The following is a 27,353-nucleotide window of genomic DNA, read 5'->3' as shown; positions in this document are numbered from 1 at the left end:
GATCCCATGATGGAAAGGTATTTCAACGTCCGATCACAACCATCCCTATTATTCTTTAAAGCTGTACAACATATACGTTGTACTGCAACACCAGTATGAAACTTATTTTTCTTAAATAAAATACAACCGTAGCCATTTTTTTTTAACCTCTTTCTATTTTCTTGGATGCTTCCTCATACTTTAAAAGCATAAAAAAAGCATTTTGTTTAAAATCAGAAAAAAGAACAGATTCCTTAGCTCTCCTGAAGATGCAGGACCCTGAAAATCTGAGGGTGCATCACAAGGCACAGCATTTTTTAAATTATTATAGCTACTCAATGGCTACCACTGTATATTGTATCTTGGGACAATGTTTTCATAAGTGTTTCAGTGGCTTAGCAACACATCTTCTAAAATTATGTAAGTACTTGGAGCTAAGTTTGCACACCTGCAAAGCAAGTTAGATTCTTTAAGCCTGAACTATGCAAGAGACATGGTGGTAGTAGGACACCTGCCAGGTGACACCTCTTCACCCGTATCAGGAAGACTCGCCCCCTGGAGCCTTCAAAAACTTGTATTTTATTTCAGAAATGCAACTAGGCATGCACTTGTCCCACCTCCCTTTATGCTCTTAGCTGAGAAACCCATGGCTCTGTCCATAAACCTGTGCAGGAGAGAGGTACTCCTGGAAACCTGCAGTGAACCTAACTGTGGCATCTCAGCCTCAGGCCAGATGACGTGTGTGCACACTTGAATCTTGAGTAAAAGCAGCACCTGGGTTCCTGAAAGTAATGAAAAACAAACAAACAAAACTAAAAAAAGAGCATTGCAGCACCTGAGTGAGGTAAACGAGTGGATTTTCTGCCAGATTCAACAGCAGAGGTAGAAGCAAGTGCATGTCAGCTCTACAGTAGGCCATAAAGTTCTTATCTAGTGCAGCAAATTAACTGACACAAACAGAAGCTTAAAACAATGATCCCAACTGCAACTAACTGCAGCAGCAAAGGAGCCACTGCCAAAGGCTGTCTAGCACCCCTGTTATGGGAACAATGCACCCCAGGGGGAGAGGCAGGTGTGTTTTTGCATTTGTTGATACCAAATTCAACAGACACTATTGACCAAATCATAGACCATGGCTCTAAGTTTTCTTTTTCAATATTTCACTCTCAAATCCTACTTGCCAGTACTGAGCCTTTTAAAATCAAGTATTGGAACTCTGTATGTTAAGACAGAATCCCCGATGTGCTTATCAAATGGCTGTCACTTTTCACAGATTCAAGTAATAGGGCTGCCTGAGCCACTGCCTCACATTGAGTCGTACATGCCACAATCCAACATCTTCGTCTAGAAAAAAACAAGCTTAACAGGATTGGGAATGTACACAATTTAACTGGTAACACAGAGCAGGGGCACCCAGGGCAAAAGGCAGGGCATGGAAAGAAGCAGGCAGGCTCTATCACCTCACTTCCAAGTAAAGCAGCAACACTCATGTAAATACTGTGCAATACGAACTATCACGGTGTAAACGCAGCATCCTATAGTTCCCTCATTCAGTAGTACGTAGTTCCCATTCTGAACACCTGAAAAAACTCAGGGAGAGAGATTCTGATTTTTAGGCATTAAGTTTTGTGGCACAATGTATATTCAAAAAGCTGTTACTGTTAGCTTGTCACTTCTTGTGCCAATCTACCAAGTGGTTGGTATCAAGAAAGCCATTGCTTTGAATTTTTGCCTTAAGAAAGCTGCTGAACATGTTTGTGCAATGGCAAAGGTCGCTCTCTGTTTAAAATCAGGGGTCATGCCTTTGCAAGAATGAGACATTGTTCTAAATCACAATCACTGTGGACCCTCCAAGTGGAAAAGAAGGGGTAGGCAACACGTCAGTGTCTCACAACCACGAAGAGAGAACAAACCTCAGTATGATGCTTGGAGCTGCACACACCACACCACTTAATGCTTTCCTCCAGTAGGTTGCAATGCGCAGCTGCTCACGGTGGCATAAACACTGCTGAGCTGAAATCACTATCCAAGCCACGTTCAACGTACATACGAGAGGTTAGACAACAGCATCGTTTCTCTCAAGTCTGCTCCTTAAATTGATGGCTTGATTATGTAACTAAACGATGTATTTATTGCAAGATATGTGTTTTTACATGCACTTACTCGAAGACATGCACATTACACTACTTTAATCCTTGATTAATCCTACCAATTTCTAAAACACGAGATACGTAGCTTATAAAATCCACCTGTTTTGATTCATCAAACGCCATGCACTACAGCAAGCTAGAAATAAAAGGTGCTATTTAAAATGTTCCATAACAGTACATTTGTCAGCGATACTTGATCAAAGCATTTGCTTTGACTGTGCCCTATTTGTTTAACTACTACTGCTGCTGCTTATTTTAGTCTATACTAAAGAGTTCTGAAGATCATAACCTGGGCAGATGCCAGAAGAATGTAGCTTTTAAACACCACCTTATATTCAAAGAGTGAAATCAAGCTCTAAGAACATAAGTAAGCAAAATCCCATCATGTACACAAACTTTTCCTATGAGTTTTTTTTTTGTTTTTTTTTTTTTTTTAAAGATTCAGTGGATAAAACAGGATTTAAGTAGTTTTCCTCATAAATATTTCAGAATACAGTAAAGAAATTCATGTATGCCTGTGTTGGTATTGCAAGAGTTATTTAAACACATTTAAGAGTTCTACTTTATTATTTTGATAACCAGAAAATTAAACATTTCACATCAGACTAGACTTTACTGACTTGTGTGGCTGTGTTTTGAGGTCAAATCCATTGGGAGTTATTTTTACCGCTGGTGTGTTTATCTGTTTATCCCATTCTCATACCTCTTTGTGTTCTCTGACTTTATTGCATAACTAATAATTAATTGTAATCGTTTTTCATTTGGTTATGGTCATTGATTTTGACCCACTGCTTAGAACAATATCGTATTACATGCAGTCTCAATGGTTCTTCACTGTCCTTTCTCAGCTGAGAGGTATGCTAACACAGAAGGCTGCAGAACAAGAATTACATGTGATTTAACAAAGCACACACGCAGACTGTTCTGTGCTCACGTAACTGAAGGACAAAGATTAACATTAACTGCAAATCACCAGGTAATAGGAAAAATCTTTTACATGTCTATTGTATAGAAAGATGCCAGTGTATTTCTTTGCTCTGGATTGTCAGTAATGCTGCTTTGAACCAGACAGCAGGGATACATCTTGAAACCCAAAATTTCACAGAAGGCAACAATTTGATTTCAAACGTGCTAATTATATGTATACACACACACACACGTATATAGGGAGAGTGCCAAACCTGAATTTTAAATCCTCTGTGTGTATGAATAGGGAATTAACATCTGAAGTTCATCACTTTAAATTACAAATGAAGACTTTGTATATAATAGAGCTTAACAATAGCACCACAGCCATCGATGTCTTGGACTTACAAATATACTTTTGGTTATGGTCCATGTATAGTCATGGTGTAGCTGGAAGGGAGGGAGGGAAGATCAAAGTGAAATGTAGCTGAAAATGCCACTTTTCATCTGTCTTCAAGGACTGTCATGTTTTACATGGTTTTCATTGCAAATAATAAATGTCTCTGACAGTTGAATACATTTTACCAGGTGAATACAGATTTCACAGTGCAGAGACCACTGAATGTTTCAAACCTTTGAAATGTTTCAAACCTTAGAAAGGTGCTCCACATTTCACTTGGTGACAAATGTGCAGGAGACTTCTGGGGTGGCTTTCAGCCTGCAGTCACAGCTACCTGTTCACACTCCTGAGGGTATTTCTCAAAATTCCCGTTTGACATCAACCCTAACAGCAGCACTAGAGGAAAGGAAATTAAAGCAAATATGACCCATGACTCATGAAAGCAGCCACTGAAATCAAGATTTTCACGTAGCTGTTCCAGATCATCCCACTACCAGTGTCTCTCTCCTCTGCGCTCCTATTAATATAATGTTTTGTACAACCCCAGCTTCACACAGAAGAGGACTCCTGGCATTCCAGGAGTCAAAAGCAAATGCACAAATATTTTTGTTTCTTCTAGACAAAAACAAATCTCCTCAAACCAGACTGCTAAGAGCAAAGGCCTTTGCAAACATAATAAATGCCTTCAGCTACTTAAAATACAATGTTTATTTTTACTTCAAAGTTTTTTCTAGACTAAATTACCTTAGAGCAGAAAGTACAAGCAAAATAGTTTGGTCTTTTTTTTTTCCCTTTTCTTTCCCAGCTTCTTAAAATATGCTGCTTGGTCTAGACCTACGCTTCACAGGCTAACATAAATAAGTGCATCTTTCATAAAATTTATTCCACAAACAGGAGCTAGACCACTGGATAGATACAGCAGCTATATTTTAAACCTTTTGGCATCCTTTCTCACCACTGTTTCCGTTTCCCTGCACCTTCCTTTTGATCTGGCCCCACCTCAGGAGTCAGTCATCTTCCCTTGGGGGCAAATGCACCAGCACAGCTCAGCACAGCCAGATGTTTTGAGGGAAATTTCATTCCCTCCCTGCTACTTGCTCAAGAGACTAAAGAGGTACTGCTCCAGGCTGGCTCTGTCAAGTTTTCTGACTTGGGAATTAATACCAAAAAAGCTAATTCACAGAAGAACACAGAAGGAAAGCATATGAGAAAAGACACCCTATTTGTTAGACAGCTCAGACCTCTGGCATTACTCTTAGGAGGTACTTTGCTACCTACAAAGAAGAGATTTGAGGAAGAGTATCCCTCAGTCTAGTTCCTTCTCTGCTTTTTCTCTTCAATGTTTATGTCACTGCATTATGTTTGGGCTCAAAGCACTGAGGTGCCCTCAATCACAACCAACTCCCAAGCAGCACACATAGCTCATCAAATAGCAGTGATCACAGAAGCACATCCTGAGAAGCTTTCAGAGTGGAAATTTGTGAAATTCTCTCTTGCTCAAGGACAGACTTGCCTGCTTTCCTCCAAGACCTTCCCCAGTTAGGAAAGCACCTAGAGGCACGTTCCCAGAAAAGCCCGTCTGCCATAAAAGTACTAGAGGAGGCGGCCAGCAGGCTGCAAATTTTAAGTTCATTTTAGTATGTTACAGATCTTTTTTTAAGAGCTGTACTTGTCAGGAAGTTTGAGAAGCCACCTAAAGACTTAGGTTTGTTCTTAATCTTTCCTGCAATTATATCTCACTGTTCTACAGAAACATTAGCCTCTGTTTTGTAACACGTGAGAGGAGACCTAAGCACACTGTTTTAGAATTAGCCCCTGAAATCAATTATGTTGATCTCTGAGACATGCTCAAGCATAATCCCACAACCTTCTGCTTTATTATGCGTTTTCTAGCTTTTGAAGAAGAGAATGAATTCAGCAGTCTAGTGCAATTTAACAAGTGATACAGTCAAAAAAAAATTCTCTTGGGAAAAGGCCTGTCTGGTGACATCAACAGCACTAGTGACCGACCCCTAGGGAAGTGGGACAGTCATACACAGATGGGAAATAGCTGGGAAGAAACTACATGGAAGCACTGAAACATTAGACCCTACCTAGTGGCTGAAAACTCAAGTGCGAGGTCCAGATGCTAAAGTCTGAATGTGTTAGCATCACTGTTAGGGAACTGATACTAAGTGACAGATAGATTATATTACATAAAGTTCAATTTCTGGCCGCTCACAATGGCTCCTAATTCAAACAAAGACCTGACAAGCTACTGACAATAAATAAATCTGAGTAAAATGCACATTGCTTTGAAACTTTAGCCTTACACACTTTATAGTATACTACATTACAGTATACTCATTTGTAAAAAAGGACTGCTTGATTTTTACTTAATAATACTTTACCAAAGCAACTAAAAATTATTGATTTCCTGTGATATGAACTGAGATGACGAAAAAACTAAGAGATTATAAATAAAAAGCCTTCTTTGTTCTGTATATCACTTCTGCTGTGCTGGTTAGTCAGATGCCTTTGTTTCTCCTTCTAGTCCCATGGCACATGAATGCTATCTTACTGGGAAATAAAACAAAATGAAAAGACAAACAAAAATATTTTCCAAGATTTTACTATTTGTTTTCAGCCTTATATCCAAGACTAAGAGTAAAGAAGAAAACCAGTAGCATTTTTAAAGAATGTCCCACACCAGTTTAATTTTCATTTTTTGTTTTAAAAAGTACACAATACTTATGGTTCTGAAGCCTCTTGGGATAGAGGCCGGGATTAGTATTTATATAAAAGTGATTAAAAGACATTTTAATTCAAAAAAGCTGACATGCTTCATTAGCAGCCTTTTCCATGCTGACTTTGTTCCAACTTTTAATCAACAATATCTACATGCAGCTCTGGACCCAACAAATGTTTCTGCATTGGCCTGGAGCCACAGAATGCTGTAGGTTGTGGGCAGCCCAGCTCAAGGAAGCCAGAGAACAAAAGGATGTTCCCTGCCACCATGGCAGAGGCACACTAGAGCGATCTCTGTCTTGCTGTAGATGGCAGGCAAGGGTCACAATGTAAGTAGAAAGTCAAAGCAAGGCATGTGCAACTCTGAAAGAAGAGAAGCTCCCAAAGTTTTGACTTCGGCTTTTTGCATGTTTGAATTCCCCATGTTTCGTGAACTGCTTCAGTTGGTAATGATTTAAGTCCAGGTAGGAGAAGGAATGACAGAAAATGTAATTCCATGATGAGTGACAGCTGCAATTCACTCAGGAATTGCAATGCTCAAGAAGTCACTGTTTCAATAGGTGACAGAACAGAAATGTCAAGAAATATCTGATCATGTACTTCTTTCCTAAACCAAGACACCTCACAGTTCTTCTGCTGCATCTCGCACCTTTGCACAGAGCTTTTGCTGATTCCCCATCATTTTGCTCCAGCTCTCTAAAGCAATTAGTTTTTGTAAGGGAAAAGGTCTAGCTCAATGTCTCTGTTCAGCATTAAGAAAAAACCCACCTCCTTTAAATGTTAAGAAAAGTATACCTATGAGCAAGTTTGTCAATGAGCCCAAAATACAATACCTTACCCTATGCGTTACAAACACTATTCTCATCATTCCAAATGAATGCTAGTTTCAGATACAAAATCAGAATAGATTAGCAATTTAGATATGGATCAAAGAGTTGTAAGATATCTATGAAGATAAGATTTGGTTTTAGAAAGAGAAACATCTCTCCACATAATCTATGAAACAAATGAACTGTCTGGAACAGTCCCATGTGTCTGAACACTTAGGAACTGGAGTGCAGTCGCTCTGCAAGAAACGGAATCAGCCCTTGAAACAGCTCTCCTAATGTACTACTTGAAAACAATTTTCCAGCACTTTAACATGGAGTTTCCTAGTTTTACAAATACCACTACCAAAACAAGAAAACGGGTCTTTGCTTACAAACTGTTACTCATTTTGATTATAGCCACAAACCTTGTTCTGCTTTCAGGGCCTGTAAGACCCTAGATCTATTCTCCGTACCTTACCACAATATCACAAATGCACTTACAAGCATGTATCAGTAGAGAGTTTGACCCTGGCTTCAGCACAGACAGTATACTGCCCTAATTTTCTTGTATTTTTTCCTTGAGGATGAGATAGCACTTCTGGCTTGGAGCCTGGTGTATGGAAAGAATTTTTTCTTTACATCCCTTTTAATTCTGCTTTAGAAAAGCATACGGCTTACCAGTTAAATATTTAAATGTTTTACTAATGAGCTGTATCATAACATTCAAAAGTTTTTAAGTATGAAAAGACACCTCGTAATATCTGAAAATTGCAGTAGGATCCAAGTAGCTTTTAATTTGTGTGTGCTAGGAATTTATAAGGCAAGTTGTCATCTCAGGACTAGTCTACACACATATTCAACACAGGTATTCTTGTACAAATGCATGTTCTTTTCAGCTTCTTTTGCCTTTATCAAAATAGCTGTAATAATACCAACCCAAATGTTCTTGTTATTGTATTAATAATAATGATGACATAATAGTACAATTATACCCCATGGGACTAGGCTATATTGACGCATGCAACCACGTGCTCTTAATCACTTAAAAGGCAGTAACAGAGATTGAAGATATTACCACACCCAGCTCCTCATTAGCGCACCTCTCATCTTGGAGATTGCCACCCACAAAGCTGAACCAGTTGTGGAAGTGCTCACTTGCCTTCTTCAATGTGACTAAATTGGTTTTAACCAGCTTTGGTGTTAAACAAAACTTTCTGGGTCAACTATACACTGCAGCACGATGAACACGAAAGAAGTACAATCCATTTCTAGGCAGAGCAAAACTCCACAGTGGGGCAGCAGTGAAGAGCTAGCAGATGACTTCTTAAGTTCTTCCAAAGAGACACACTTCTGAAACCCTACCTACAGCCCTGTCTGTTCTAGCTGAGTTGGAACAAAACAGCTTTTGTTTGTAGACACAGCTGAGCTGCCAATTCAAGTTCAATAACTGGCTCTAGATTACAGTAGACGTGCCTAAACCTATAGGATAAAATTAATTTCAATCAAGTCTGTCACAATCAGCTGTCATGCTGATATCCTGCTACAAAACAGATGCAAAGCAGACATAAAACGCTACTTAACTATTTAGTCAAATCAATAAAAGAAAGGCACTAACAGATCTAAGTATGTGAAAACAGGGCCAAAATCTCAGCTGTCATATTAAAGAAGCTTTCGTAGTGACAGGTCCTAAACTAAGAAATGAGACAAGAAATTTAAAATGTCTTTTCTTCAGTGTTATGACTGCTGAGGCCCATCACAGAACCTGAACACTTGGAGCAGGCCCAAACTGGGACTCTGGTAAGTTTATTCTTTCTCTGCTTCAGTGCTTGGCTGTGCAAGAAGCTATTCATACTTCCTTCCGCTCACCTTTTCACCACTTTGTCTGTTTAGACTGCAAGGTCCATAAGGGTAGAAACTATCTTTTAGAGCATGTGGGCGCTCTACTAGGTACTATACCTCATCCTACAGGCAGGGCCCTTTGAACGGACTATAATGTAAACAACAATAATATCTTTTCTCAGAAGGACAGCACACAAGTCTGCTTGCAAATTTTGTCGCAGATAAAGTTTCCATCACGCTTTTAACTATCAAAAGCTAAGAAATCTTACACTGTAGTTCCACAAACACTTTAAGCCAGCACTGCTGCCAAAAGAAGCAAACTCATCAGGCCAAAAAAAAGGTTAGTTAGAACCCATACGGTCCTCCAAGGCAGCTTACAACATAGCTGCACAAATGCTTGTGTTGGCACAAGGAACGGAGCAGCAGAACCATTTCTTTGGGTAGCAAGTGCCAGCTTATGCAGGCTGAAACCCACTCTTGAATGTGCAGCCTAAATTCTCCCCAATGGTTTAATCTCACAGAGCCAAGCTATGGTGGAAAAACTACAGGTCACCAATTTTACTTGTAGACCTACTAACGCTCACCTCCCAAGAATGCTGCAAGGTTAAGTATGTTCGTGTTTGTAAGGCATTACAGAAGTAAGATTGGTAAATATTTAATTTTCTCTCCTCCCTTGCCACTAAATATAACTCATTCTGAGCTTCATATACTAAATCAATGGCTTGGAACGGCTCCTAGAAGGTAGGTGTCAAACTCCTTGCCTGCAGGCCAGGTGGAGGCCACTCACCATACACATTGAATTATGATTTAAAACTGATCTGCAACATTACAACTGAAACAGCCTCCTTAATATGCTGTACCTGCTCTGCTGCAGGGAGCCATGGAATAGTCAGATTACCTCTAGAGCAGATGTCCTTTCTCATCTTTACATGGGAAATAGCTGCAGAGGGATAAATGACAAGTAAATCAATTTATTTTGCAGGCATTCCAGGTGTAAACATATCCCGTCAAGCTGACAGAAACAACAATAAGTTTGTGAAAGGCACCTCAATAAGGATGTTAAAAGGATGTTGGAGGGGAAAGAAATTAAACACAAATATATATGTGGAAAACATATGTGGAAACAAGGAATTAAACTAAAAGAAAAACACATAAGCAAAGGGCTGGAGCTCTTTTTCACTCCCCTTCCTGAGTTTCCTAGCTCAGAGCTACATTAAGAGATCATTTGTACTATTTCAGTGCTGCTGTATCTCTTACAAAAGGTGCTGCTGACATTTGCTACTCGAATGGTTAGTGCTGGGACCACAACTAAAAGAAACCACCAGAGCTACTGTGTATCCACAGCTGCCTCTAGCTTTTAGAACCAGTAACTTTTCTCAGTTAAATACTAATTAGGCCCACCTGAAAACTCAAATGCCACATGGATCCATGGACAGCTGCTAGACATTCTCTGTCTACTTCAGCACACATCAGACAGCCCCAATGTCATTAACATAAGGGAAACCATCAAAGTGAGGAAGTACATAGCTTGCTGTCACAGACTGGGTGTGAGAAAAGGCATTTTGTTTATTTTGTGAGTTCTTTGAAGTCCTGCTGTTTCCAAGAGCTAATAACAATTCCTGGCTTCCCATCACCTTGAAAACATGTTGATATTTGATGGGTTAGGTGGAAATACCTGATGCTAGCAATACACCAAGGTAGAGGTCCCTGAAATGAACATTTGGCATTGCTGGGCAGTGCAGAAGCTCTAGGACATCTGTCCTGGTGTTGGGTGCCTAGAAACTCTGCGCAAGACAAGCCTTGTAGAGCTGATGCTTCAGTCTGCATGATTTATTTATTTATTTTTTTACTATCAAAATGAAAGTAAATTAGATAAAAATAAATTTAAAACATTAAATGTGTGATAAACACCGCCTGCAGTTCCATAAATCAAACTCTTGTGCTTCCTAGGTTATCCTTAAATACAAGCAATACTATTCGTGAAACCTTTCCTAATACGCCCTGATCCCATTAATATTTATGCACACAGGAAGCTCCGCTGAAGTCATTATGACTACTCATATACACAGAGTTAAACATACTGCATAATTGCAAGTCTTGAGCCATAAAAACTTCACTTATAAGTGTAGGACCTAATTTGGTTGCCTATATCCATATACTTTAAAAAAACACAACAGCATAGAGTCCTGACCTTTTTTTTTTTCCCCTCCTAAAAGCATGGAATAAACTCTCAGGTGGGTGGAGCTGCCAGATGCTCTACTCAATATGAATGCAATCCAGCCAGATATATTTTTCCTAGTTGTTGCTAAAAATAGAAGTATGTTTTGATGTTTTTCTAAGTATAGCTATATGAAGAAAAAATACAGAGATTCCTGTACCTTCATGTTCCTTTTCTGTAGACAGAGTCATGTATTTGCCACTTCTTTCATAGCTGAGGCAAGTTTCTAATAGAACATCCATTTTGCCTTCTCCTTCCAGTACCAGTCAGTGGTCAACACAAGGATGTGCCTTCCTACTAAACTCACAAGTTGAGAACAAAGTTTTTAGAAAAGGAACTCACATAAGCTTGCTTTAGCAGCAGCTAAGAAAAAGAAAGTTATGAGGTAGTCCTGTTGCTTTTGCTTTTTTGAGCCAGTTAATTGAAACCACGTAATCCAACACTGCAAAATAAAATTCTTAATCCATTCCATTTGTTTAAGTTGTTTTCTCTCTTCCAGCTCTGGGAATCTCCTTTCTCACAAGACATTGGTACACGCTGCTGTTCTGCACTACAGTTACACCACACCTGCAGAGTTTGTTCCAGTTTTGCCTACTGAGGACCACTTAAAGCAATTCAAGAGCCACCAGCCAGGGACAGCTGGCAAACTCAAACCTGCCTCAGTAGTCTATCATATGTAATCAATTGCTAATAGAACTTCAGACTCATCCCATTATTCGCTAGCTAATTCCCCCAGGGAAAACAAGGCAGCAAGCTTTGACTTTGAATCACGAAGCTAGTTTTGCCTCTCTCCCTCCCTCCCAACTTTCCCCTCCCTCTGCATCAGTTCACTGCACTGTTTCAGCTTTTCAGCTTGATATCCGTTATGTTATGTCAGCTGTTACATTACGCTTAAAACAATAGACTCCAGCTGGCTGAGGTCAGATGTGAAAACAAGGACCTAACAAAGCCATAGACCCTCCAGTTATACTGAAATTGAGATACACACTGAATGTAGCACTTAATGACAAACTACTTTCCAGACATTTGGGCAAGGCATAAAGGAAACACCTGTCACTGCAAACATTACACACTAATCCAGATAAATCCTAAATTTAAAAATCTTTCTTTTCACTGCTTGGCTCTACTATGCACCAGTATTTCATAGTTCTGTTTTTTTCCCCAAGATGGAATTTGCATTCATCTGTTTGTTTACTAAACTATTAAGTAGCAAAAAACATGTATAAATTTGAGCAAAAAGTTTGTGTTTCTTCTAGAGTTACCAAGCAAACGTTCTGAGCTTGACATGGATTTACACCCCAGAAAAGCTTCAACAAACTTTAACCCTGAAGTAGAAAGCTTGACAAAAGCAAGCAAAATTTAAAAGTTAATAAAACATGCATTTTTATTATTTTTTTTTTTAGTGATTCTTAGACACGCATGCCTTTGAACAGATTTTATTGGAGTGTAGTTGTACTAAAAAATAAACAAAACCTGGCCATACTACTTGCGAGAATAAACTCAAGCTCTTGAGGAACAGGTGAACTCTGGAACATGCATGTCCCTATCTTTCAACATACCACACACAATATAAAAGCAGTGTTTTTTGAAGACTCTCAGGCTACTGCAATTTGTGTATGAAAAGCTAAGGAGGGTTACTCAGAGCAAAAGGATAATTTGGCACTGTGTTCATTTCAGATATTGGACAATACCCTCATGCTGCCAGCAAGGGATATCACCATGTCGGATCATGTAGGCCACCAGGTAGCCAGCAGACAGCACCAATCCATCACCACTGGTTTATGCTGGCCTGCAATCTGTCACTAGCTCCCCAGCAAGCTTGAAGAAGGTCACACTTACCAGAGCCTGTGTTCAGAGACTGAGACCCAGTTAATGCTTGGTGCTTTGTAGTCATGTTATCCCAAAGTGTTAGGCAGAGAAATGTCAAATTTTGATTCCTTTGCTTACAGTGACTTAGTTACAGGCTTTATTTTAAATGACTGTGTTCAGACACAGCACCAGCAAACTCCAGGTGCAGAAGGCCAAGAAAAGGTTTCTTGCTTGTTTGTTTTACATAGTTCTTAAAACAGGCAGAAATGGAAGTAACCAATTCTCTGCATCCAAACCTATCTTTATCAAATCCAAGCTCCATTGTAGCAGACTAAAATTAGAATTCAAGCCTGGCACATTTTGAACCTGCTAGAAGAAATATATGCAAGATATATAGATGTGTTTTCTTCTCTATAAATCACTGATTATTTGTACCATATAAATCTAAAAATAATTTTCAATGGTAACTATAGAGAGCCAAACAATTTTTTTCCCCACTGAAAAGGAAACACCTAAGATGATGGCAAAAGCCTATCTGGAAGCACATAAGCATACTGGAAATCTTTCGGTGTGCTTAGAAGTTCAGTATCTGTTTCTTTCTCCTTCGTGCAAATGTGCGTCCAATTCATTTCACTGAAAGCTTTAATTGTTCTCACATTTTCCTTACAGCCATCCGGATGATGAGAAATCAGGCCAAACAACATGAACTTTGTGGTTGTAGCCACAAAGTGGTGAGAGTTGTCTCTGGCGGCAACATTTACACAGCCCTTCTCTTCAACCTCTCTCTCCCCCAGGAGAATTATTTTTGTTTATTACTCGTATAAAATTCCCCAAACCCATGTGAAAAACCATCCTTTTATTAATAGTTCACTTCTTCCAAAAGGATATTTTTACCTACTTCAGGACATCATCCAATGTCTGAATTCAGCTACCCCAAATGAGGCACAGCATGGTCCAATGCTGCCCTCTACAGATTTTAAAGGAAAACTATACTTCCCCTCTACAATTGACTCACAGTACATCTAAAAGAAAAAAAAAGCTCATCTTTCCTTTACTGGTCTTAGCATATTTTCCTTACATATTACCTCTTCATTCTTTCCTGACATTATTGTTCAACTGGTCAGTACTCAGCTACACCGAACAATAAGAAGGGGCTTGGCTTTATTTGTTTGCTTTTAAACCCATTTCATTAAATTGGTTCAGCTGCCACTAACAGACTATCTTCTTTCCACTTTACAAGCATCTGATTTGGATCCCTCAGACTTTTTCAGGATGGATGTAAAGCACAGCTTAAACTGAGAGCTTTCTCATCCAGAGCTGCTCTTCAGAGAGACTGCATCAGTCGGTAGATGCAGCCTGTAATGCCTATTACCTGGGCATCCTTTACAGGCATTACTTTCATTTAATTTTTCAAAATAATGAAAATAAGAACAATTATTAATGTCCAGATTACAAGCCTTGGACTTCTCAAACCACAAAGATAATCAGAAGGTAAACGCTGGGACCATTTTGAACCATTTGTTCTTTGTGAAGACTACCTTCAGACTCAAAAGCTGTAAGTATGTTTCCCTTTCTTTCTCACGGGGTGCATAAAACACCAGCAAATCATATTCAAACAAAAGCTTATATTAAAGCAAGAAATAAAATATACATATATTGTAGGCCTCAGTTCTGTGCCACTCTCTCTCAGCTGTAGGAATTATTTCAAAGCTAATAAGACAAATATCAGCCACAAAAAATAATTGCTGTTTTTCTTTACTGAAGACCTTTTGAATGTTTAAAAACTGTTTAACCTCTTCATTAAGAAGTACTCTAAAGCAGAAAAGGAACTCAGAAAACAAAAAGCTGGAAAGAGCTTATACTTTCATCATAAAAACATACTGTTACTTTTTTTTTTTTTTTGGTTGGAATCAATATTGAAATGAGATTCCTACAAGAAAATAGCTTTTTCAGGCACACTAAATATCCCTTGGTTCAGCAGAATATTTAATCCCCTTGGATCAGGCACTTGGATTTTCTTAGATCATGCTGAGATAACAGCATTCTGCTGTGTTCTGGCACCATAAAATCCTTGCTTATGAAAATAAAAGAAAAATATGGCCTCTCTGGGAACATACATCTCAGAATTACTTTTTTCCATAGTTTAAATATTGTAGTCTCAAAATCAATTTTTACAGAGATATACCACATTCTCTTTATGAGTCATGGCAAAAGCTCTCCCGCACCACTCTTTTAAATGGGCCAAGTGTACATATACCCTCCAAAATGATGATCCTTTCAGAGTCTTGGCTCAGACTCCAGCTCACGCTGGGCAAGTGCCAACGAGTAACTGTAGACAAACCCCTCCAACAGCACCATCTAGTGAAAAAAAGATAAAATAAACACATGCAAATTTAAACAGTTTTCACTGCATTCTGGAAGCTAACAAAAGGCCAATTCTCTCCTAATCTCCCATTACAACTGCATTTAGGTATAGCTTTCATCAAGGCTCTTTGCCCTGTGAAGTGTGGTGACAAGTAGAGAAAGATTCAACAGCTAATTGTAAGCTTTTTGTCTAAAATTGGAACACCAATGGGAACACCAACTTAACATTGGAAAAATAAACAAGGGTAAGTTTGCAGTTCTCTTATTGTTATGAAAAATAGATCCAATTTAAAATACTTAAAATTATTGGTAACATATCTTCAATTTCCTGCTTTGGTAGTGGGAGATGATATTGCAATATTTTAATAATAAACAGCTCCAGAACAAAAAAGAGCCAATATATACATATAATCTCGGCAACCCTTTTAGCCCTTGTTTTCATATAATTATAGTATCTTGTATGACTATGTCACTGAAGCACAAAAACCTTGAAATAAGAACGGTATAGGAAATTTTAAAAGGTAGAAGCTAATAGAAACCAGATTCTGACGTTTTTTTGTTTTGCAAGGTGCCACAACTTCTTTGAAAGTCCCACCAAGACAGGATAGAGCAGAGAGCATGTTGGCCCATCTACTGCTTTGAATCAGTGGATCACTGGCAATCATCTTAAGTTTCTTGAAAATCACCGCAGTTTAGGAAAAGAATATCTATATGTGCCAACACTAAATAAACATACAACAGCTGAATTTCCAAGAAACTATAACAGTAGGATTTCATCTTAAAAATTCACTGTAGTTTTTAAGTGATATAGAACAGGAACATTGATTCATACTCCTTAGAAAGTAAATATACATGTATATATATATATATATATATATACACACACACACAGTACCTGCTATGAACACACAAAATGAGTTCTGTGATTTTGCTCATGAAATCATGTGAGAAGGCTATGTTGCCACTAGAAGTTATTTCACTCAACACAATGTTTCAACTAAAATATTATGATACATTACAAAGATGAGTGTCTCACTGAGATTTCATCACAGGTGAAATTAATCAGAGAAATTAGCAGAAGTATCCACAACTACTACTTAGGGTTAAAAAAAAGCCCTTTAAAAAGTACAAAAAGAAAATGGCACGCCACAGAACAAATAAGGTACTGGTTGAAGAAATACAAATGCAAAGAAATCAAGGATTTATCAGGGGGACCTCACTTACCGCTGAGGTACAACAAATTGAACAATTTTTTGTGCTTAAAATCATGTCTGACAGATTTCAAAACTAAGGTTCTCAAATGAAGACTAAATTGGCAGCACAGAAATGCTCTTGGAACATTTCTTGATACGTACCTGCTGCAGCACTGATGAAACAAAGAAAAGGTAACTAAGTTTTCTCTACCGAAGAAAAAGGGTATTGGACAGGTAGAACAAGTTGTCTTAACTCCGAAGTCAATAAAAACATACCAGTTACGCATTTGTGAAAGAAAGCTGGATCAGAGTTTTGCTAAAAGTAAGGAATTGCAATTATTATTTTTCTCTCCGTATGTTCAGGTACCTAGTCTTTGGCATGGCTGAATGATGGATTACCCTGATCAGTACAAGAGATTCAAGCTTAATTAGAAAAGCCTTGTACGTTGGACACAATACAGACAACCTCAGTATAGACCATATATATGGTAAAAGTGGAGTTTTGTACTATTATGACCTTTTGGTGTTTCTGGGACTCATTGGGGGAAAAAACAAAACTTTATGATAAGTAAACCATAAAAAACATTGCTTTTAATGTGTAAATTCTGATCTCCTGAAGAAATACAGCAATAACAAACATGCATCAGTCACGTTAATACATACCATCCAAAATAATGTCCCCGTAGCAAGAGCTGCATACTGTTCAATTGTCGAAAGCACACTGAAGATAAGGCATATCAGCACAATAAGGAAACTGTAAAAAAGAAATTTATATTTTTATATATATATATAAATAACAATAAATGTGTAATGAGTCTAATAAAAATCTAGAAGGACAAATATTTATTCTATCACTAATTATCTGTACACACAGAAGTAACATGGATATTACATTATCTTAAACACAGCTAGTAAACTGGGTGCTCCTGCTTCTCTTACATAACCTGTATCTCTTCAGACAGTTTTTGGGTTGAAAATTATCAAATTAAAACTGTACAACAGACTTATTTACCTACCTCTGAGACTTGTCCAACCCCAGATAACAGCATTCCTTGTCTGTGACTGTTTTAACAGCTTCTATGGCTGAATCACACACCTGCCCACCAATTGTTTCAAATATTTGCCTTTTGCTGTTGCAAATTCTATCAAACTGCAAAAACAAATCCCAGCTAAGCCAGAGCTTAATACGCTCTGCCCACACTACCTTGTATAACAACCATTTCCCTAAAAGCCCCAGGTAAACAAAGTCTGATATTCAGCATTTGAAACATAACTTGGGGTTGATTCAAATTTTAAAATCAAATTTCAAAACAACCATCACAGAAAGAGAAAGGGAATAGGAAAGTTCATTCCCCTGCCCAAGCAACTCCTTCTGCACCAATCCTTTGCATTTGACAGAAGCATGCTGCAAAAAAAACAGTAACTAAATTATCTGCCCCTTACAGGCCTCCGAAATGATTATCAGCTAGGTTTTATCTCAGCCAACCGACTCCCAAAAGAGAAATGACAATGAATAAATCTGAATACATGAGGTATATAACAAAACAGGACATCAGTAACTGAAAATTGTCATGGCTCAGCTGAAGTCATGTGGAGCCTTAACCTTCTTTCACAGAAACAAGAATTTAATTGGGTGAACCTTTTGAAAGGCTAAGCACTCAAGAAAGCAAAAATGTGATATTATAATGTGACTGACATAAAATAGATTCTCCAATGCCTGCGTCAAAACGCAGCACACACAAGTGCAGTGTAGGCATATACAAAGGATATTGTGAACGCATATTAGTGTGCATGTTAAAAGTGTAACTAGGCCAATGCATTGTACCACAAGAGGGCACCAAAGCCAAGACTATATCTTCGTACTTCACTGCAACTACAGAGAATCTAGCAAGGACCAAAGGTGAAAGCCTGTGTGTTTAATTAACAAGATAAACCGAAGGGGGAATTTTTTGCCCCTCCCCCCCCTTTTTTTTCCCCTTGTTGCTACTAAGCGAAACAAAGGCTGACAGCAGGACTCCACCAAGTCAGCATGCTATGTATTTTAAGGGGTTTCATTCACATGGATCTGTTTCAGTCTTCTTTCTTTCTTTCCTTTTTTTTTTTTTTCCTCCTTTTTTCTCCAGAAAAACTCCTGAAATGTATTACTGTGCGCTTTCCAGGATGACAGCACAAGAAACCTTCACGCCAAATACTTGGGGTCAGATATCGCTTCTTTGGCATTAGGGAAGATGGCAACACATCTACTACCACCCCCAAAGAGAACTAGCAAACCAGTCTGGCCCATTCCTCATAGACTCTGTTCCATGGCTGGAAGAGTGCAATGATGGAATCATCATCCAGACAGCACTCTACAGGCTCAAAACCCTGTAAAAAAATTGTTAACACCTTAATCTCTACAAACCCTGTGGATTAGCTCCCTATTCAGGATAGGTGTTACACTTAATATACATGCAAAGGGAAAACCGCACACCACTTCTGACAAGTTTGTTACTATTTCTGTACAATTCCAAGGACTGAAATATTCAGCAGTACTTAAGTGAATGGGCTGCTTTTATTGTGAACTTTTAATATGAAGACCCTTTCCAGCTGGTCAGTGGACCCTGAAGGGGTCATAATGGATATCCCATTCTCATCATGCATTGGAACGGGCTTGCCCAGGGAAGTGGTTCAGTCACCATCCCTGGAGGTCTTTAAAAGATGTTTAGATGTAGAGCTTAGTGATATGGTTCAGTGGAGGACTTGTTAGCGTTAGGTCAGAGGTTGGACTATGATCTTGGAGGTCTCTTCCAACCTAGATAATTCTGTGATTACCTTATTTTGGATTTGGTATAGAAAGGACGCAGCAATACTGGTGCAACTTTCTTCTGTTCACATCTACTAAATGTGATTTAGATACAAGAACTTAGGCCTGAATTTTTAGGCCTCCTCTACATCCTTCAGCAAGATCTGAAGGAAACACCTATGAAGAGGAAGAGGTAGGCTGCAGTGTAAGCGATGATTTGACAAACTTTGGGGCTAGAATTTAAGACACAAGAAAACAAAGCAACTGCCATTAAAACAAACAAATGAGAAAAGGAACAGCTCAGATTTCACTAACAGTCCTCTGCCCCAATTGACACAGCTGCAGGTTCTCATCGTGACAATAAAAAAGCACATTATCCTTTTGGGCACACAATACTTCTTATGAATGCATGCACACATACCCATGCAGATTAAACAAGAGAATCACAAAGCTGGTAAAGTTTTAAGAAATATGAGAGTAGAGGTTCTTTGCACGATATCCCTCCAAACCTCCTGTGCATACCTGCTAGGATTTAGCACACAGCTCTGTGCTTTCCACCTCCCTCCCCACAGCCCTGCCCTGCTGCAGCAGCCACCTGCCATCCATCACCCCTGCACCATTCCACATCATCTCTCATGCTTTTTTAGTTTCAGTGCTGGTGGCTTCCTCTTCCACTTCTGAACTACAAAAAGGGAGTGAGGCACTAGGAAAAGAGGAAAAACTTTGCCACCTTTTCATTTATTTTAAACAGCTACCTTCCCTCTCCTCAGTGAGCAGGCTCAAACAACAGCTGCAGGGACAGCCTCTGCTCTGCCTCAGACCTGAATTTGCTCTATGTCAAAATCACCCTGGGGAAATGTAACTGCCAGGCCTCAAGAAGTTTCTCCTACTCGTGTAAGAAGTGTACCTTTTTTTTTTTTTTTCCTCCATTCCCAAATATTCAAATACATGTGAATTTCCACAAGGGGGAAAAAAAGTCAAAGAACCATGATAATAGAAGAAAAATATCAAAGCTCCAAATTCATGTATATTTTCAAAGCAAATGTTTTAATTTCAGCTCTTTATCACTCTTGATAGCGCTTTATTGTGGTCACTAGTGCTACGTTTTCCCAAAGCTGTACTCGCTTGGAGAGAGATGCCAGCCATGTATGCTGTTTGATGCTAACAGGTTGAGTGTACAAACTAAAAGGCAACTAAAACCAACCAAGGTGCACTTAACAGCAGACTGATGTATGAGCCCTACCCTAATCAACCACGTAATTTCAGAGAGGTAAGTCACAAGAGCTGTATTTTGGATAAGCGAAGCCTAATGTTCATCAAGTCTATTTTCACTGTAATATGCTGGACAATTTCAGGGAGCAACTTACATGCTATGCAAAACAAGTCACTGCAAAGTGCCCAGCTTAAAAACAGGCTGCATGTCTGAAGGCCGCAACCATCCCAAAGACGCAACGCAACCGCAGCCTGCACTTACACACTTCGTGCAGAGCCGACAGGGTCTTAAAGATATGCCTAGACTCAGAAGACACATATCTTTTATCTCCTGAAACCCATCGCTCATTTACCCTCTGTGCACAAATGTGCTCATCTCCAGGAAAGGAAGCAGAGCAATGAAGGGTTCAGGTTTCCATCAGCTCTGATCTAACGCTCAGATCGTGGGGCCAAGTGAGTGTTGCAGATGAGACGATAGCGTGAAGCTTTACACACAGCCGGTCCCAGGTTACAGAGCACCATCTGCCTGCAGCCAGGGAGATCGCAGCCACTGCACCAGCAACACCACTCAGAAGTAGTCAGCTTTGTGGTTAACTCCTACTTAACAGTGCTGTGTTTCTGCTAACCCCGAGCATTTTGCAAGGGTCTGATCAATTGCATACTTCTGGATATGTCAATGAAACCACTGTTAATGCAGCGTGGATGCTGACACAAAGCAACACATGTTTTCTTTCACAAACTCCATTTTCATCAAACTACAAGAAAGCAAGCCGCTTTTTGTCAAAGAGCCAGCGCTGCTATACAGGACAAATTACTTCAGCATAGCAGTTTCCATGGCTGTCTTTTCAGCTCCGCTTTCACCAGCTCTGCAAACCTGGTGGAGCCATAGAAGCGTGGCTTTCTCAGCACGTGTGAGCTGTCTGCACGCAGCACTCCAGTAACACCTGAGCTCACGTACGTACAAGCTGGCACCCAGACCTGGGACGTGCTTCTATCCTGTGCTAATCATTAAGCAGAAAAAACACAGACACGGCTGTATACACTCACATGACAGAGTACGTATGTAGATTTACATGCATGTGGATTAGTATAACACCAAAATTTGGCAGTAGCCAGCCAGATCACTTAGAGAGCTTGTTCTTTCAAACAGGTTTGAGGAGCCAGAGCATTTCTGTGAAAGAATCACACAGCTGATGAGCGAACAACAAGCCAGTAGTATATGCACCACATTTAATAATATATAGCAAATACAGACAGAACATACTAAGAGCTAGCAGTGGATTTACTTCTTTCTGACCATTCCAGAATATATTTCAACTTCAAGAACAGGTCCAGACTGTAGCCTGTGTCACCAGTCTCAGCAAAAGCTGCAGAAACATGACACAGGTAGATGTCAGTACTGTGCAGCCTCCTGCCCCAAGGTGCTTCGTTTTTCCTGGATTTATCTTTGGTTTTAGAACATTTCCATGTCTTTTTTGTGGCTTGATACAACACGTGGAATGATCAATGGAATAATTAGCCACCTACTGAGAGATAACACTCATTTAGCAAATGTCACAGGTAGGAGAACTGATGAAGCTTTATAAAATATGCCTGGCGATATGACTTGGAACTGTTTTTAAAACAAGGTCCACAAGACAAACTGGAAGCACCTATTCACCAGATTAATAGTCTTACAGACCTGAAAACATCATAATAAAAACAAGTATTAAAATGTAGGCAAATTTTATTGCTGCTTGCAGTGTTTTGTACATGCTCTCAGTTGGGGGTCTTTCCATGAACAGAGAAAAGCTTGGTATTGGGGCCTAAACTAAGCTGAAACCTCAAGAACATTTAATAGATGAGGAATGAGATTCAAAATTTAAAATGTTAGAAATTCAACTTGATTTCTAACCCCCCAGGAAGGCAGCCGGTTTTCCCATGTTCAACGGCACAGAAGCTGTCTTTAATCTGCTCCTACTGTCACGCTACTTTCATGAATTACAGCTATTAAGTCTTGAAGGTACCCAGCTATCAGTGCCCTTGGATAAAAGGAGTATTATTTGAGATTATAAATGAAGTATCTGTGCTCCTTTTTTTTTTTTTTTTTCCCTTCTTTTTCCCCAGGAAGTCAATGGCTAGTTTTAGTGCATCCTGTCTACCAGAGAAAATGACTGAAACTAAAAAGAAACATTCTGTAAGCAATAAGCCACCTCTGTGGGATCCTTCTATGTTTCTGGTAGCATTCTACCCAAACCTTCTTCACAAGCTCCTATCTCCTTGCCATTTAGCTTTTAGCTGTGATAGGTTTTACTGGTAAACAAAGCAGTGCAACCAAAATGTAACCTCTGGTAAGCATACAGCTTTAGAAGAACCAGAACAACAACACCAAGAATGAACACCACAAGCGTGCAGATTAATATTGGCAGGTTCTTATCTTGATCATCATAACTTGGAAACTATAACACTGCTGCATAACAAGTAAATGTTAGTTCGTCAAAATAATGATGCTCTACCATAGTTCATTTTCATCTCTATGGCACAGACATGCAATTATTCTTCAGATTGCGAACACAAAGGTCAATGGTATCATAAAAGGACAATTTTGTACAGCTTTCTGGGCAAAGTGTTATTGCAATGAGGCACACAGATAAGGCACATAGTTGCAGAAAAACTACATACAGAGGAAAACTAGAAAATTATGCCTTGAAAATAAATTTTATTTTCCTTTCCCTTGAGATCTGTGCTAGAAATGTTTCACATTGTGACGGAAATGTGAGATTTCCTAAGATATCTCCTACTCCATAAGAGGACAAAGATAAGACATCAGTGACGAACAAAGACATCAGCAAACAGAACAACCTGGCATTCTGTACATCACACTGCTGATCCCCTCGGGTTCAGATTATTGTTCTGTTCTTCCCCTTCATTCCTGGAAAGTGCCCTGAAACCTTGCAGTGCTGCAGCGGACCTCTAAAGTCTCTTACTGGAGCTATTCCATTTAGTGCAATGAACTGAATATTTCTTGGAGAAGTGCCCAGAGTAGCACCAATCTCCTGCATCCCAATACCTGCCGGTCAGTCACCGGCTTTTACACTGAAAACAGAGAATCATTCATTGTCCTGCATTCCCATTCCATTCTAGGCCAGAGAAACTTTTCCTTATTTTATTTTCATCAGGAAAAATCGGTCCTGCTAGGGTTTCTATTACTGTAAGTCAATTGAAATCCCCAACTACCACCTCATGCAGTACACTACATCAATGGCTCCATGTTACAATTAGGCAAACATTCATACAAATCTTTATCAAGTCATTTCTCTTCACAGCTAGATACCAGGTCTTTCTTGCTCTTTCACTCAAGACGTTTTGGAATTAAGGACAAAAACCAAGGATAAAAATTCTAATAAAAGGTAGGAGTTAGAAGGGGACTAGGCAGAACTTGTCAAACGCAGGACAGGTGACAGTAGGAGGGGACAGGACTCCAGATCTTAAACTGCACTGGCAGGAAGCAAATACAGGATGGCATTTTATTTTATAGGATCAGCATCAAGGTACAGCGTCAAGTACAAATACCAACTGGTGCTTTTAAACATGAGATACTCAGACAAAGTTGTTTTTAAAAAAAAAGAATCTGGATTTCACTGTGCAGAGTACTTTCATCCTTAAGGAAATTCATTAAGGTGCACAAAGACCCTGTATGCACAGATTGTATGCTGATCTCTTCAGCAAGTCTGAAATGAGCCCTGGGAAGACACTAGTTCTGTGAGGACTTGAAACCATAAGAGCACAGTGCAGTCTACTAACAGAAGGCTAAACGAGCATTCAGTTATGCAAGCAGTGGACATCAGAGGCTCTCCATCACTAAAAAAAGGCTATGGTTTATGCTTGTTCTCAAGAAAAGGGTTGTCAGGCAATGGTAGCTTAATAAAATGAAGGAGCCCCATACTTTATCCTTGCTCATAGTTTTAGCTGACTTTGTAATTGTTAGTAACACATATTGTTTTCTCTGAGTATGGCTGTGAACTCTCTAATCCTTGAAAGAAAACTGCTGAACTCCTCCTGCATTAGCTGTGCTACCTAACTAGTTCAAATGACTAGCTTATGAGAGAATTGTTTCACTTCTGAAAACATGAATTCTGAGTCTAGATCCATGAAACAGGGCAAAATATGAAAGAAATCACCATAGAAAGAAGTTAGAAGAGACCAGCAACCTTCACAAACAGTGGCTGGAGATGGAAAAGCCTAGAAGAATGAAAACAAGGACTTTAGTCCAGGTAACAAACGAACTGAAAAAAAAAATAAATAAACAAACAAACAAAAAAAACACAAAGCTGGCTGCAGGTTTAACCTCTTGGTCCTCCAGGCTCCTCGTATGATTTTTGCCTGATGGATTTGTCTTACCCTTTTTTGCTTTGTTTCTGAGGCAGGGGAAGGAAGGAGGGGTACAGCCCCTGCCCATCTTCCAGCCTCTCTGCAACATGAGGATGCCCAGCAATGGGGAAGCACACTTGTATTCATGCAGAGAAGTGTGATTTGCTCCAGGAACTGGACACAACAGCTGCCTGTATGACGTGCGCTTCCTCTCTTGGATGTCCTACACAGGTCAAGCTAGCAGACAGATCACTGTTCTCAGCTGTCACTTACCATCAAAAAACCTCAAGCAGACAAACAAAGTGTGAATGCTCTGTTTGCGTTAGCTTAGGGCTATCAGATGGAGTTTCCTGTTAATATGTATCTGTTCCAACTGCAAGGCAAAGTAAAGTTGGTGCTTCCTGAAGGAAACAATGGCATAATTTTTAACCATCTCCTTGACTCCTTGCCGAAGAAGTACTATCTTCTAGCTCCTGTGTGAGAAAGCACTTTTGTTGTACAAGGTAAATAATATACAATACAGGGTAGACTGATACTAAAAAAACCAGGTTAGCTACACAGCTAATAAGCAAGGTTTCTATCACACTTACTCAGCTCTTCTGGGAGATTAGAGTCTGTAAAAATAATTTAAGTTATGGGCAGCATACCAAAATACAAAGGACACAATGAATCAAAAGTCATTTAGGACACAACACCAGAATTATTGCAGGAAGGGCCTTGGCAAAGGGTATGATTGCAGTAGAAATGCAAACCAGATGTCAAGGTGCTTCAAGAAGAAAGGTTAACTGCCCACAAAAAGCAATGTTATTGCATCCTGCAACAAGGTATTGGTTCCTCTGAGAACAGGCAAGGCTGAACAGGAAAAAGATGATAGGTGCTATGTAAGAAGCTGGGAAGAAAAAATACATGCTACATTCAAAACAAGCGCATAACTCAAGATGTGAACCACCAGACTGCAAAAAGTTCTGCAGTGCTCCTCAGAAAGTACATAACAAGCGTCTGATGTGCCTGATCATTAGCAGGAAACACCAACAAAGCACCATGAGTCACTGGAGGAGCAAGTGCAGATACACAACTAGAAAAGGATATCACTCAATACTACAAACCTAAAGCATTTTTGCAGTTGTGTGTACAAGCACCCCAGGGCTCAGCAAGACAAAATGGGTCATTAGTGCTCTTACACGAAGGCTAAAAGTATACAGTGAGAATTATGTAAAACAGTGAACTATTTTCTGCTATTCTCATTGTTTGATAAAACAGCTCAAAGCAGAGAAAAGAATTCATTTTCAGAGCTATTCCAAGGACAATAAGCTGTCCCTTACTCTTTTGGCCACTAACACAGCTTTAGGGAACTCATACAGCCCTGCACAGTCATCCCCTGACACCTGCAGGTCTAGCCACGTCCTGCAGCAGCCCATTGTTGAAAGCAGGACATCCCTGCTGCACACCCAGTACCCACAGCCCTAACACTGCCTGTTGCAAAATGAACACCAACACCAATTTCAGCTTGTACTAGCCTTTAAGCCAGCATTCAAGCCAAAGCAGAGCTGAACCATGGCTTTGCAGCTCTTTAGCAAGCCAAGTCGTTTTGGTGGCAGCCTCAGCAGGAGAATAGTTAGCACCCGTCACCTCAAAGGGCCACACCACATGCATGGCTAGAGCAGCAAGCAAGGCAGGAGCAGCAGGTATGCTCGGCTCACGGTCCCAAGGCCAAGGAACTCTCAAAGTCACCCAGAAGCATGGTGCCAGGAGAGATGGCTGAAAAACTTTTTTGGGCAAAAGTGCACACAGCACACCACGGGGAGAGGGAGGGCAGGCAGAGGAAGCTTTTGCCCGAGAAGAAACCACCCAGATGCTTGCAAAGGGCTGCGGCCGAGGTGGGTTTTGCACAATAAGCAGACCTAGGCACCTCCTAACACAGAGGAGTTACAAGCAGGAACTTAGGACAACAGATAAGTTGCACACCGCAGCTGAAAGCAAACAGTTTGTCCTTACTGCAATAGAGAACTTTCCTTTTTATCATCCCATTCGGGATAAGTTTTCATTTCAGTAAGAAAGGAGGGGAGATAGGAGACGTATGCTCTAAAAGCAGAGTGCCACAATGCCAGTAAAGCTTGTTTGCTAGGTGGAGCTTTACACGGTCAGTCTGAGGGCCCACTGGATCACTTCTACTTTTCTTGCAACAGCAGAATCAGGCCAGCAATTTTAAAGTAATTTAGTATCCAAATATTAATAGAAGAACACTGAAAACCTCTCTAAGGTTGTGCAAAACCCAGCTTCTGAAAAATTGTCAAGCCTAAGCTCTTGCTCTGCTGCTATCAACCCTAAATTAAATACATTTTCCTGAAATAAAACCTCACTGAACATAAAAAAAAAAAAAAAAAAAAAACACAACCACAAAACACCACCACACTTGAGCTTACTTTCCATAAATACATAACATTTCTTTAAACAAGCAACAGCATTTACTCCAACTGGCTTCTGATGCTTGGGCTGTCCTGATGTTATTTTAATAGCTTCACATGAGGGAACATTTTCAAGAGCTATATGTATTGCCCTTCTTTTTCTAATTACTTTCACAACAGCTGTACTGCTATAAATTACATCCTCTCCCC

At 39.6% G+C, this 27,353-nt stretch overlaps 1 protein-coding gene across 8 annotated transcripts in view; it reads right to left on the bottom strand.

Moving 5' to 3' along the window:
* The window catches only part of KCNQ1 (potassium voltage-gated channel subfamily Q member 1), a 389,773-nt gene that overhangs the window by 280,197 nt on the left and 82,223 nt on the right, over positions 1 to 27,353 (bottom strand). For all 8 annotated transcript variants that reach the window (XM_068683465.1, XM_068683463.1, XM_068683464.1 and 5 more), the window contains exon 2: positions 17,058 to 17,148. In XM_068683465.1, coding sequence (XP_068539566.1) covers positions 17,058 to 17,060 — 3 coding nt within the window. In that variant the 5' untranslated portion in view covers positions 17,061 to 17,148. The remainder of the gene's footprint in view (positions 1 to 17,057; positions 17,149 to 27,353) is intronic.

This window comes from Anas acuta, chromosome 5, assembly GCF_963932015.1.
Source record: "Anas acuta chromosome 5, bAnaAcu1.1, whole genome shotgun sequence".
NCBI lineage: Eukaryota > Metazoa > Chordata > Aves > Anseriformes > Anatidae > Anas > Anas acuta.
Note: the sequence above shows the minus strand (reverse complement) of the source record. Positions and strands in the feature narration are given on the sequence as shown.